Genomic DNA, 15,786 nt, shown 5'->3' with positions numbered 1-15,786 from the left:
TGGGGGCTTTTCCCCGAGGAGGGAGGAGGGACTGATGGGCAGCCCTTCTCCCTCCATGGGGAAAAGCCCCCAAGAGCCGCACACACGCTCCACACGGCTCTTTAAAGGGAGCGCTGAGCAGAGCCTCCCGCCTGCATTCGCCCCATAAGACGCACACACATTTCCCCTTACTTTTTAGAATCATAGAATAGAATCATAGAATCGTAGAGTTGGAAGAGACCACAAGGGCCATCGAGTCCAACCCCTTGCCAAGCAGGAAACACCATCAGAGCACTCCTGACATATGGTTGTCAAGCCTCTGCTTAAAGACCTCCAAAGAAGGAGACTCCATCACACTCCTTGGCAGCAAATTCCACTGTCGAACAGCTCTTACTGTCAGGAAGTTCTTCCTAATGTTTAGGTGGAATCTTCTTTCTTGTAGTTTGGATCCATTGCTCCGTGTCCGCTTCTCTGGAGCAGCAGAAAACCACCTTTCTCCCTCCTCTATGTGACATCCTTTTATATATTTGAACATGGCTATCATATCACCCCTTAACCTCCTCTTCTCCAGGCTAAACATGCCCAGCTCCCTTAGCCGTTCCTCATACAGCTAGGAGGGAGAAAGTGTGTCTTATAGAGCGAAAAATACGGTATGTTTATTTGGGTTTCATGGGGCTTGCTCCCAGGCAAGCTGGTACAAGATGGCAGACTCAGCTTCAGCATTAGGGCTGGAACTGGGCAGAACAGGGTTATTGTGCCTTTAAAAACCGCATCTCCACATTCAGGACCAGCGGCACATAGCTGGCTTTCCTTGGTCCAGGTGGGAGCAGCAGCAGTGGCAGAACTGTTATGAGTTGGGGGTGTCAAGCTGCATGCCAGACCCCACTTTCCCCTAGATCTGGGTTCCAGATCCTTCTAATCCCTGGATCCAGGAAGTGTTAAAGGTTAATCAAGCCAAACTGGCTCCTTGAGGAGGACGAAATAAGCTCTGTGTGAGTCAGCAGATGAGGGGGGCCACTCCCTCAACAGATAACGCCACAGATGAGTTGAGTTATGTAAGCCAGAAGCCGATTTCTGCTGGAAACCAGGGCTGAGGTTATGGGAGAAACAAGACCCTTTTAGGGTCTTGATGCTGTGAAGCCTTCCATCAGGCTGGAGATATGTGTTTCAAAAAACCCATATACCATAATGACACTACGATCTCCGCTGTGCCTCATTCCGCTCAGAGACTTGGGTGCTGTGTAACAGTACCAGAACTCCTAGAGACCAAGGTCCCTTCAGCCCCCACCCATAAAATATTTGAGGGGGCCGGGGGCTCCCAAAGTTGATGGGCATTGCCATTCAAATGGTGTGCCTGCAAGACATCATGTGGGGCAGGTCTTACCTGGGTCCTGCCAATATTTTATTCAAGTCGGCAACCCTGAACAGTACAGTGGTACCTTGGTTCCTGAGCGGTTTAGCTCCCAAACAAATTGGCTGCCGAACGCCACAAATCCGGAAGCAAGTGTTCCTGTTTGCGAACATTTTCCAGAAGCTGAATGTCTGACGCGGCTTCCCCCTGAGTGCAGGAAGCTCCTCCCGCCAATTAGAAACTGCACCTTGGTTTTCAAATGGTTTCGGGAGTCGGACGGACTTCTGGAACGGATTAAGTTCAACAACCAAGGTACAACTGTACTAGTTTTAGTGCAGGGTACCATTCCTTCAATGTGTTCTGATTATTTTTATATCCAACACAATGCAGGGTTACCAACTTGAATAAAATACAGTCGTACCTTGGAAGTCGAACGGAATCAATTCCAAAAGACCGTTTGACTTCTGGAATATAGTATATGACGAGCTTAAAAAATGTTTAAGTATAACTTTATAAAAAGTACAGAAGCTTTTCTACTAGGGATAACAGACGCAGGTATAGCAAGAGAAGATCAGAAAATATTCCTCTATGCTACAGGAGCGGCAAGGATCCTAATTGCTAAATACTGGGAAAAAGAGATTGTGCCAACAAAAATGGAATGGCAAGACAAACTGTTAGAGTATATTGAACTGGCTCGATTAACAGAGGCAATTAGAGATCACACTAGACAAGAATTTCAAAAAGCATGGGGGAAATGCACAGAATACTTCACAAAACAGTGCCCTAAAATTCATACCTGGACTTGTTTTGATTAATGTCTGCAGGAGACTTTGTGGGTATTTAAGTTATAATTAGAAAAATATTAATAATTATTCATAAAGGAAACAGCTTATAAGAAGTAACTAAGGATGCCAGAAACAGGATAAAGGAAGACTTTTATTTGGTTGTTTGTATTGTTGTATACTATGCTTGTTGTTTGTTATGTTTGTGTCTGATGGGGGGTGGATTTCTGTGTTGGGGGAGGTTGTGTTATGTTGTAAATAAAATTTCCAATAAAATTTATTAGATGACAAAATATTAGGAAACCAATGTGCAGCTTCTGATTGGCTGCAGGAAGTTCCTGCAGCCAATCAGAAGCCACAGAAGCCCCGTCAGACTTTCGACTTCCAAAAATAGTTTGCAAACTGGAACTATCACTTCCAGGTTTGTGGCGTTTGGGAGCCCAAACATCTTACTATCAAGGCGTTTAGGATCCAAGGTACGTTCAAGATCCCAAGGTGTTGGGAGGGCAGAGAAGGCTCGCCACACATAACTGATCACATGATGTGGTACACACACAACATTTGAATGGCAATACCCATCAACTCAGGGACGCGGGTGGCGCTGTGAGTTAAACCACAGAGCCTAGGACTTGCTGATCAGAAGGTTGGCAGTTTGAATCCTCATGACGGGGTGAGCTCCCGTTGCTCGGTCCCTGCTCCTGCCAACCTAGCAGTTCGAAAGCACGTCAAAGTGCAAGTAGATAATTAGGTACCACTCCGGCGGGAAGGTAAACGGCGTTTCCGTGCACTGCTCTGGTTCGCCAGAAGCGGCTTAGTCATGCTGGCCACATGACCTGGAAGCTGTACGCCGGCTCCCTCGGCCAATAAAGGGAGATGAGCGCCACAACCCCAGAGTCGGCCACGGCTGGACCTAATGGTCAGGGGTCCCTTTGCCTTTACTTTACCCATCAACTTGGGGGGAGTCCAGTCCCCTCAAATATTTTATTGTGGGGACCAAGGCCCTGACAGTCCCTAGGAGTTGGCTCCTATGACAAATAGCATCAAATTGAAACACTCCCTAGCAAATTCTTCTATCCTGAGAAATCCCCACTAATTCTAGCAGTAGCAAACAAAGAAGAAAAAGAAAAATATGTTGCATGATTCCCATAGCCATCTGCAAACTGAGTTAATGGGTGTTAAATGGCAAAATGTAATTCAATTTAAAGGAAGATAGAGTGAGCCATAGAATGATATAGAGTTGCCGATTGCTAACAAGTGGGTCAGTGCTTGTATACACTCAGAGGGTATGAACTGGGTCCAGGCCTTGAGGTCATACTAAACAACTCAGTGAAGCTTTGAAAAAAATGCAAATTCCACAGGAGGGGTCATTAGGAAAGTAATTGAAAACAAAATCGCTGGTATCATATCGGCTTTGTAGAAATCTATGGGGCAATAGCATTTTGAATGCTGCTCAATCATAACTGAGATTGACACACAGAAATGATGAATTAACCCTACACCCATCTTCTATCTTGTAGATGTTAGCTGGAGAGTAAAAGGGAATGAAGAAGAAAGAGGTGAAATGGATACAACAGAAAGACCAGGCAGGATTCAGCTCACAACTCAAGAAACCAGCAAAAGTGGGAATAACTTTCTCAACATCAAAAAAAGGATGGGAAATCTAGAGGAAAGGGGTGCTCCAAAACAAACAAGCGGCTCTCCCAACTCCACCACAGAAGAGAACACGACTAACATCTTGCCAGCCGGGCCTGCCTCCATTCCCACAACAACCAAAACCAGAGAAGACAACAATAATATGACCTCGCTAGCCACTGCTCTCGCCACTGAAGCAACCGCCACCACAAATGAAATTGCTGCCACCACAAAGGAGACGATCGCAGCAACCACAAAGGAGAACACCGCCGCCACCTTGCCGTTGACGACTACCAACGGTCCCACAACAACAAATAAGGCCTCGCCTCTCACGACTACCACAGCTACCACAACCACCACCACCGCATCGCCGGTCACAACTGCCACCACACCAACAACCACACCAACAACCACCTGCTCTCCGACTACGATTACCAACACTCCCACAACCACCTCAATGACCAAAACTACAGTCACTCCTACAACCGTCACAACTGAATCGCCAATAATGCCTACCGCCACTCCCTCCACAACCACCACTGACACGCCGGCCACGACTACAGCCACTCCCACAACCACCAGCACTGACTCGCCTGTCACGACTACCGCCACTCCCACAACCACCAGCACTGACTCGCCTGTCACGACTACCGCCACTCCCACAACCACCAGCACTGACTCGCCAGTCACAACTACCGTAACTCCCACCACCACCAGCACTGACTCGCCTGTCACGACTACTGCCACTCCCACAACCACCAGCACTGACTTGCCTGTCACGACTACCGCCACTCCAACAACCACCAGCAATGACTCGCCTGTCACGACTACCGCCACTCCCACAACCACCAGCACTGACTCGCCTCTCACGACTACAGCCTCTCCCACAACCACCAGCACTGACTCGCCTGTCACGACTACCGTCAGCCCCAAAACGACCACCACTGACTCGCCAGTCAGGACTACCACCACTCCCACCACCACCAGCACTGACTCGCCAGTCACGACTACCGTAACTCCCACCACCAGCACTGACTCGCCTGTCACGGCTACCGCCACTCCCACAACCACCAGCACTGACTCGCCTGTCACGACTACCGCCACTCCCACAACCACCAGCACTGACTCGCCAGTCACGACTACCGTGACTCCCACCACCACCACTGACTCGCCTGTCACGACTACTGCCACTCCCACAACCAGCACCACTGACTCGCCTGTCACGACTACCGCCACTCCCACAACCACCACCACTGACTCGCCTCTCACGACTACCGCCACTCCCACAACCACCAGCACTGACTCGCCTCTCACGACTACCGCCACTCACACAACCACCAGCACTGACTCGCCTGTCACGACAACCGCCACTCCCACCACCACCACCACTGACTCGCCTGTCACGATTACCGCCACTCCCACAACCACCAGCACTGACTCGCCTGTCACGACTCCCGCCACTCCCACAACCACCAGCACTGACTCTCCAGTCACGCCTACCGTAACTCCCACCACCACCACTGACTCGCCTGTCACGACTACTGCCACTCCCACAACCAGCACCACTGACTCGCCTGTCACGACTACCACCATTCCCACAACCACCAGCAATGACTCGCCTGTCACGACTACCGCCACTCCCACCACCAGCACTGACTCGCCTGTCACAACTACCGCCACTCCCACAACCACCAGCACTGACTCGCCTCTCACGACTACTGCCACTCCCACAACCACCAGTACTGACTCGCCTGTCACGACTACAGCCACTCCCACAACCACCAGCACTGACTCGCCTGTCACGACTACAGCAACTCCCACCACCACTACCACTGACTCGCCTGTCACAACTACCGCCACTCCCACCACCACTACCACTGACTCGCCTGTCACAACTACCGCCACTCCCACAACCACCAGCACTGACTCGCCTCTCACGACTACCGCCACTCCCACAACCACCAGCACTGACTCGCCTATCACGACTACCGCCACTCCCACAACCACCAGCACTGACTCGCCTGTCACGACTACCGCCACTCCCACAACCACTAGCACTGACTCGCCTGTCACGACTACCGCCACTCCCACAACCACCACCACCACTGACACGCCTGTCACGACTACCGCCATTCCCACAACCACCACCACTGACTCGCCTGTCACGACTACCGCCACTCCCACAACCACCACCACCACTGACACGCCTGTCACGACTACCACCACTCCCACAACGACCAGCACTGGCTCGCCTGTCACGACTACCGCCACTCCCACTACCACCAGCACTGACTCGCCTGTCACGACTACCGCCACTCCCACCACCAACACTGACTCGCCTGTCACGACTACCGCCACTCCCACAACCACCAGCACCGACGCGCCTGTCACGACTACCGCCGCTCCCACAACCACCAGCACTGACTCGCCTGTCACGACTACCGCCACTCCCACCACCACCACCACTGACTCGCCTGTCACGACTACTGCCACTCCCACAACCAGCACCACTGACTCACCTGTCACGACTACCGCCACTCCCACAACCACCAGCACTGACTTGCCTGTCACGACTACCGCCACTCCCACAACCACCAGCACTGACTCTCCAGTCACGACCACCGTAACTCCCACCACCACCACTGACTCGCCTGTCACGACTACTGCCACTCCCACAACCAGCACCACTGACTCGCCTGTCACGACTACCACCACTCCCACAACCACCAGCAATGACTCGCCTGTCACGACTACCGCCACTCCCACCACCAGCACTGACTCGCCTGTCACAACTACCGCCACTCCCACAACCACCAGCACTGACTCGCCTCTCACGACTACTGCCACTCCCACAACCACCAGCACTGACTCGCCTGTCACGACTACAGCAACTCCCACCACCACTACCACTGACTCGCCTGTCACGACTACCGCCATTCCCACAACCACCACCACTGACTCGCCTCTCACGACTCCCGCCACTCCCACAACCACCACCACCACTGACACGCCTGTCACGACTACCGCCACTCCCACAACGACCAGCACTGACTCGCCTGTCACGACTACCGCCACTCCCACAACCACCAGCACTGACTCGCCTATCACGACTACCGCCACTCCCACAACCACCAGCCCTGACTCGCCTGTCACGACTACCGCCACTCCCACAACCACCAGCACTGACTCGCCTGTCACGACTACCGCCACTCCCACAACCACCAGCACTGACTCGCCTGTCACAACTACCGCCACTCCCACAACCACCATCATTGACTCGCCTGTCACAACTACCGCCACTCCCACAACCACCAGCACTGACTCGCCTGTCACAACTACCGCCACTCCCACAACCACCATCACTGACTCACCTGTCACGACTACCGCCACTCCCACAACCACCATCACTGACTCGCCTGTCACGACTACCGCCACTCCCACAACCACCAGCCCCAACTCGCCTGTCACGACTACTGCCACTCCCACAACCACCAGCACTGACTCACCTGTCACGACAACCGCCACTCCCACCACCAGCACTGACTCTCCTGTCACGACTACCGCCACTCCCACAACCACCAGCCCCAACTCGCCTGTCACGACAACTGCCACTCCCACAACCACCAGCACTGACTCACCTGTCACGACTACCACCACTCCCACAACCACCAGTACTGACTCGCCTGTCACGACTACCGCCACTCCCACAACCACCAGCACTGACTCGCCTATCACGACTACCGCCACTCCCACAACCACCATCACTGACTCTCCTGTCACGACTACCGCCACTCCCACAACCACCAGCACTGACTCGCCTGTCACGACTACCGCCACTCCCACAACCACCACCACCACTGACACGCCTGTCACGACTACCGCCATTCCCACAGCGACCACCACTGACTCGCCTGTCACGACTACCGCCACTCCCACAACCACAACCACCACTGACATGCCTGTCACGACTACCGCCACTCCCACAACCACCAGCACTGACTCGCCTGTCACGACTACCGCCACTCCCACAACCACCAGCACTGACTCGCCTGTCACGACTACCGCCACTCCCACAACCACCAGCACTGACTCGCCAGTCACAACTACCGTAACTCCCACCACCACCAGCACTGACTCGCCTGTCACGACTACTGCCACTCCCACAACCACCAGCACTGACTTGCCTGTCACGACTACCGCCACTCCAACAACCACCAGCAATGACTCGCCTGTCACGACTACCGCCACTCCCACAACCACCAGCACTGACTCGCCTCTCACGACTACAGCCTCTCCCACAACCACCAGCACTGACTCGCCTGTCACGACTACCGTCAGCCCCAAAACGACCACCACTGACTCGCCAGTCAGGACTACCACCACTCCCACCACCACCAGCACTGACTCGCCAGTCACGACTACCGTAACTCCCACCACCAGCACTGACTCGCCTGTCACGGCTACCGCCACTCCCACAACCACCAGCACTGACTCGCCTGTCACGACTACCGCCACTCCCACAACCACCAGCACTGACTCGCCAGTCACGACTACCGTGACTCCCACCACCACCACTGACTCGCCTGTCACGACTACTGCCACTCCCACAACCAGCACCACTGACTCGCCTGTCACGACTACCGCCACTCCCACAACCACCACCACTGACTCGCCTCTCACGACTACCGCCACTCCCACAACCACCAGCACTGACTCGCCTCTCACGACTACCGCCACTCACACAACCACCAGCACTGACTCGCCTGTCACGACAACCGCCACTCCCACCACCACCACCACTGACTCGCCTGTCACGATTACCGCCACTCCCACAACCACCAGCACTGACTCGCCTGTCACGACTACCGCCACTCCCACAACCACCAGCACTGACTCTCCAGTCACGCCTACCGTAACTCCCACCACCACCACTGACTCGCCTGTCACGACTACTGCCACTCCCACAACCAGCACCACTGACTCGCCTGTCACGACTACCACCATTCCCACAACCACCAGCAATGACTCGCCTGTCACGACTACCGCCACTCCCACCACCAGCACTGACTCGCCTGTCACAACTACCGCCACTCCCACAACCACCAGCACTGACTCGCCTCTCACGACTACTGCCACTCCCACAACCACCAGTACTGACTCGCCTGTCACGACTACAGCCACTCCCACAACCACCAGCACTGACTCGCCTGTCACGACTACAGCAACTCCCACCACCACTACCACTGACTCGCCTGTCACAACTACCGCCACTCCCACCACCACTACCACTGACTCGCCTGTCACAACTACCGCCACTCCCACAACCACCAGCACTGACTCGCCTCTCACGACTACCGCCACTCCCACAACCACCAGCACTGACTCGCCTATCACGACTACCGCCACTCCCACAACCACCAGCACTGACTCGCCTGTCACGACTACCGCCACTCCCACAACCACTAGCACTGACTCGCCTGTCACGACTACCGCCACTCCCACAACCACCACCACCACTGACACGCCTGTCACGACTACCGCCATTCCCACAACCACCACCACTGACTCGCCTGTCACGACTACCGCCACTCCCACAACCACCACCACCACTGACACGCCTGTCACGACTACCACCACTCCCACAACGACCAGCACTGGCTCGCCTGTCACGACTACCGCCACTCCCACTACCACCAGCACTGACTCGCCTGTCACGACTACCGCCACTCCCACCACCAACACTGACTCGCCTGTCACGACTACCGCCACTCCCACAACCACCAGCACCGACGCGCCTGTCACGACTACCGCCGCTCCCACAACCACCAGCACTGACTCGCCTGTCACGACTACCGCCACTCCCACCACCACCACCACTGACTCGCCTGTCACGACTACTGCCACTCCCACAACCAGCACCACTGACTCACCTGTCACGACTACCGCCACTCCCACAACCACCAGCACTGACTTGCCTGTCACGACTACCGCCACTCCCACAACCACCAGCACTGACTCTCCAGTCACGACCACCGTAACTCCCACCACCACCACTGACTCGCCTGTCACGACTACTGCCACTCCCACAACCAGCACCACTGACTCGCCTGTCACGACTACCACCACTCCCACAACCACCAGCAATGACTCGCCTGTCACGACTACCGCCACTCCCACCACCAGCACTGACTCGCCTGTCACAACTACCGCCACTCCCACAACCACCAGCACTGACTCGCCTCTCACGACTACTGCCACTCCCACAACCACCAGCACTGACTCGCCTGTCACGACTACAGCAACTCCCACCACCACTACCACTGACTCGCCTGTCACGACTACCGCCATTCCCACAACCACCACCACTGACTCGCCTCTCACGACTCCCGCCACTCCCACAACCACCACCACCACTGACACGCCTGTCACGACTACCGCCACTCCCACAACGACCAGCACTGACTCGCCTGTCACGACTACCGCCACTCCCACAACCACCAGCACTGACTCGCCTATCACGACTACCGCCACTCCCACAACCACCAGCCCTGACTCGCCTGTCACGACTACCGCCACTCCCACAACCACCAGCACTGACTCGCCTGTCACGACTACCGCCACTCCCACAACCACCAGCACTGACTCGCCTGTCACAACTACCGCCACTCCCACAACCACCATCATTGACTCGCCTGTCACGACTACCGCCACTCCCACAACCACCAGCACTGACTCGCCTGTCACAACTACCGCCACTCCCACAACCACCATCACTGACTCACCTGTCACGACTACCGCCACTCCCACAACCACCATCACTGACTCGCCTGTCACGACTACCGCCACTCCCACAACCACCAGCCCCAACTCGCCTGTCACGACTACTGCCACTCCCACAACCACCAGCACTGACTCACCTGTCACGACAACCGCCACTCCCACCACCAGCACTGACTCTCCTGTCACGACTACCGCCACTCCCACAACCACCAGCCCCAACTCGCCTGTCACGACAACTGCCACTCCCACAACCACCAGCACTGACTCACCTGTCACGACTACCACCACTCCCACAACCACCAGTACTGACTCGCCTGTCACGACTACCGCCACTCCCACAACCACCAGCACTGACTCGCCTATCACGACTACCGCCACTCCCACAACCACCATCACTGACTCTCCTGTCACGACTACCGCCACTCCCACAACCACCAGCACTGACTCGCCTGTCACGACTACCGCCACTCCCACAACCACCACCACCACTGAAACGCCTGTCACGACTACCGCCATTCCCACAGCGACCACCACTGACTCGCCTGTCACGACTACCGCCACTCCCACAACCACAACCACCACTGACATGCCTGTCACGACTACCGCCACTCCCACAACCACCAGCACTGACTCGCCTGTCACGACTACCGCCACTCCCACCACCAACACTGACTCGCCTTTCACGACTACCGCCACTCCCACAACCACCAGCACTGACTCGCCTGTCACGACTACCGTCAGTCCCACAACGACCAGCACTGACTCGCCAGTCACGACTACCGCCACTCCCACAACCACCAGCACAGACTCCCCTTTCACGACTACCGCCACGCCCACAACCACCAGCACTGACTCGCCTGTCACGACTACCGTCAGCCCCACAATGACCACCACTGACTCGCCAGTCACGACTACCGCCACTCCCACAACCACCAGCACTGACTCGCCTGTCACGACTACCACCACTCCCACAACCACCAGCACGGACTCGCCTGTCACGACTACCGCCCCTCCCACAACCACCAGCACTGACTCGCCTGTCACGACTACAGCCACTCCCACAACCAGCAGCACTGACTCGCCTGTCACGACTACCACCACTCCCACAACCACCAGCAATGACTCGCCTGTCACGACTACCGCCACTCCCACCACCAGCACTGACTCGCCTATCACGACTACCGCCACTCCCACAACCACCAGCACTGACTCGCCTCTCACGACTACTGCCACTCCCACAACCACCAGCACTGACTCGCCTGTCACGACTACAGCAACTCCCACCACCACTACAACTGACTCGCCTGTCACGACTACCGCCATTCCCACAACCACCACCACTGACTCGCCTCTCACGACTCCCGCCACTCCCACAACCACCACCACCACTGACACGCCTGTCACGACTACCGCCACTCCCACAACGACCAGCACTGACTCGCCTGTCACGACTACCGCCACTCCCACAACCACCAGCACTGACTCGCCTATCACGACTACCGCCACTCCCACAACCACCAGCCCTGACTCGCCTGTCACGACTACCGCCACTCCCACAACCACCAGCACTGACTCGCCTGTCACGACTACCGCCACTCCCACAACCACCAGCACTGACTCGCCTGTCACAACTACCGCCACTCCCACAACCACCATCACTGACTCGCCTGTCACGACTACCGCCACTCCCACAACCACCAGCACTGACTCGCCTGTCACAACTACTGCCACTCCCACAACCACCATCACTGACTCACCTGTCACGACTACCGCCACTCCCACAACCACCATCACTGACTCGCCTGTCACGACTACCGCCACTCCCACAACCACCAGCCCCAACTCGCCTGTCACGACTACTGCCACTCCCACAACCACCAGCACTGACTCACCTGTCACGACAACCGCCACTCCCACCACCAGCACTGACTCTCCTGTCACGACTACCGCCACTCCCACAACCACCAGCCCCAACTCGCCTGTCACGACTACTGCCATTCCCACAACCACCAGCACTGACTCACCTGTCACGACTACCACCACTCCCACAACCACCAGTACTGACTCGCCTGTCACGACTACCGCCACTCCCACAACCACCAGCACTGACTCGCCTATCACGACTACCGCCACTCCCACAACCACCATCACTGACTCTCCTGTCACGACTACCGCCACTCCCACAACCACCAGCACTGACTCGCCTGTCACGACTACCGCCACTCCCACAACCACCACCACCACTGACACGCCTGTCACGACTACCGCCATTCCCACAGCGACCACCACTGACTCGCCTGTCACGACTACCGCCACTCCCACAACCACAACCACCACTGACACGCCTGTCACGACTACCGCCACTCCCACAACCACCAGCACTGACTCGCCTGTCACGACTACCGCCACTCCCACCACCAACACTGACTCGCCTGTCACGACTACCGCCACTCCCACAACCACCAGCACTGACTCGCCTGTCACGACTACCGTCAGTCCCACAACGACCAGCACTGACTCGCCAGTCACGACTACCGCCACTCCCACAACCACCAGCACTGACTCCCCTTTCACGACTACCGCCACGCCCACAACCACCAGCACTGACTCGCCTGTCACGACTACCGTCAGCCCCACAATGACCACCACTGACTCGCCAGTCACGACTACCGCCACTCCCACAACCACCAGCACTGACTCGCCTGTCACGACTACCGCCACTCCCACAACCACCAGCACGGACTCGCCTGTCACGACTACCGCCCCTCCCACAACCACCAGCACTGACTCGCCTGTCACGACTACAGCCACTCCCACAACCACCAGCACTGACTCGCCTGTCACGACTACCGCCACTCCCACAACCACCAGCACTGACTTGCCTGTCACGACTACCGCCACTCCCACAACCAGCACTGACTCGCCTATCACGACTACCGCCACTCCCACAACCACCAGCACTGACTCACCTGTCACGACTACCGCCACTCCCACAACCACCAGCACTGACTCGCCTGTCACGACTACCACCACTCCCACAACCACCAGCACTGACTCGCCTGTCACGACTACCGCCACTCCCACAACCGGCACCACTGACTCTCCAGTCACGACTACCGCCACTCCCACAACCACCAGCACTGACTCGCCTGTCACGACTACTGCCACTCCCGCAACCACCACCACTGACTCGCCTGTCACGACTACTGCCACTCCCACAACCACCAGCACTGACTCGCCTGTCACAACTACCACCACTCCCACAACCACCATCACTGACTCGCCTGTCACGACTACCGCCACTCCCACAACCAGCACTGACTCGCCTGTCACGACTACCGCCACTCCCACAACCACCAGCACTGACTCGCCAGTCACGACTACCGTAACTCCCACCACCACCACTGACTCGCCTGTCACGGCTACCGCCACTCCCACAACCACCAGCACTGACTCGCCTGTCACGACTACCGCCACTCCCACAACCACCAGCACTGACTCGCCAGTCACGACTACTGTAACTCCCACCACCACCACTGACTCGCCTGTCACGACTACTGCCACTCCCACAACCAGCACCACTGACTCGCCTGTCACGACTACCGCCACTCCCACAACCACCAGCAATGACTCGCCTGTCACGACTACCGCTACTCCCACCACCACCACCACTGACTCGCCTCTCACGACTACCGCCACTCACACAACCACCAGCACTGACTCGCCTGTCACGACAACCGCCACTCCCACCACCACCACCACTGACTCGCCTGTCACGATTACCGCCACTCCCACAACCACCAGCACTGACTCGCCTGTCACGACTCCCGCCACTCCCACAACCACCAGCACTGACTCTCCAGTCACGACTACCGTAACTCCCACCACCACCACTGACTCGCCTGTCACGACTACTGCCACTCCCACAACCAGCACCACTGACTCGCCTGTCACGACTACCACCACTCCCACAACCACCAGCACTGACTCGCCTGTCACGACTACCGCCACTCCCACCACCAGCACTGACTCGCCTGTCACAACTACCGCCACTCCCACAACCACCAGCACTGACTCGCCTCTCACGACTACTGCCACTCCCACAACCACCAGCACTGACTCGCCTGTCACGACTACAGCAACTCCCACCACCACCACCACTGACACGCCTGTCACGACTACCGCCACTCCCACAACCACCAGCACTGACTCGCCTGTCACGACTACCGCCACTCCCACCACCAACACTGACTCGCCTGTCACGACTACCGCCACTCCCACAACCACCAGCACTGACTCGCCTGTCACGACTACCGTCAGTCCCACAACGACCAGCACTGACTCGCCAGTCACGACTACCGCCACTCCCACAACCACCAGCACTGACTCCCCTTTCACGACTACCGCCACGCCCACAACCACCAGCACTGACTCGCCTGTCACGACTACAGCAACTCCCACCACCACTACCACTGACTCGCCTGTCACAACTACCGCCACTCCCACCACCACTACCACTGACTCGCCTGTCACAACTACCGCCACTCCCACAACCACCAGCACTGACTCGCCTGTCACGACTACCGCCACTCCCACCACCAGCACTGACTCGCCTGTCACAACTACCGCCACTCCCACAACCACCAGCACTGACTCGCCTCTCACGACTACTGCCACTCCCACAACCACCAGCACTGACTCGCCTGTCACGACTACAGCAACTCCCACCACCACCACCACTGACACGCCTGTCACGACTACCGCCACTCCCACAACCACCAGCACTGACTCGCCTGTCACGACTACCGCCACTCCCACCACCAACACTGACTCGCCTGTCACGACTACCGCCACTCCCACAACCACCAGCACTGACTCGCCTGTCACGACTACCGTCAGTCCCACAACGACCAGCACTGACTCGCCAGTCACGACTACCGCCACTCCCACAACCACCAGCACTGACTCCCCTTTCACGACTACCGCCACGCCCACAACCACCAGCACTGACTCGCCTGTCACGACTACCGTCAGCCCCACAACGACCACCACTGATTCGCCAGTCACGACTACCGCCACTCCCACAACCACCAGCACTGACTCGCCTGTCACGACTACCGCCACTCCCACAACCACCAGCACGGACTCGCCTGTCACGACTACCGCCACTCCCACAACCACCAGCACTGACTCGCCTGTCACAACTACCGCCACTCCCACAACCACCATCACTGACTCGCCTGTCACGACTACCGCCACTCC

The 15,786-nt window shown here is 57.0% G+C and overlaps 1 protein-coding gene across 1 annotated transcript in view; it reads left to right on the top strand.

Moving 5' to 3' along the window:
* Positions 1-3,907: 3,907 nt before the first annotated feature.
* The window catches only part of LOC308570620 (uncharacterized protein), a gene marked incomplete at its 5' end in the record, with an annotated part of 45,882 nt that continues 34,003 nt past the window's right edge, over positions 3,908-15,786 (top strand). Inside the window, one exon of the mRNA XM_081165536.1 lies at positions 3,908-4,026. Coding sequence (XP_081021662.1) covers positions 3,908-4,026 — 119 coding nt within the window. The remainder of the gene's footprint in view (positions 4,027-15,786) is intronic.

This window comes from Podarcis bocagei (genome assembly GCF_964188305.1).
Source record: "Podarcis bocagei genome assembly, chromosome: 13".
In the NCBI taxonomy this organism is placed as follows: Eukaryota; Metazoa; Chordata; class Lepidosauria; order Squamata; family Lacertidae; genus Podarcis; species Podarcis bocagei.
The sequence above is the reverse complement of the archived record's forward strand: the minus strand, read 5'-3'. Positions and strand labels throughout refer to the sequence as shown.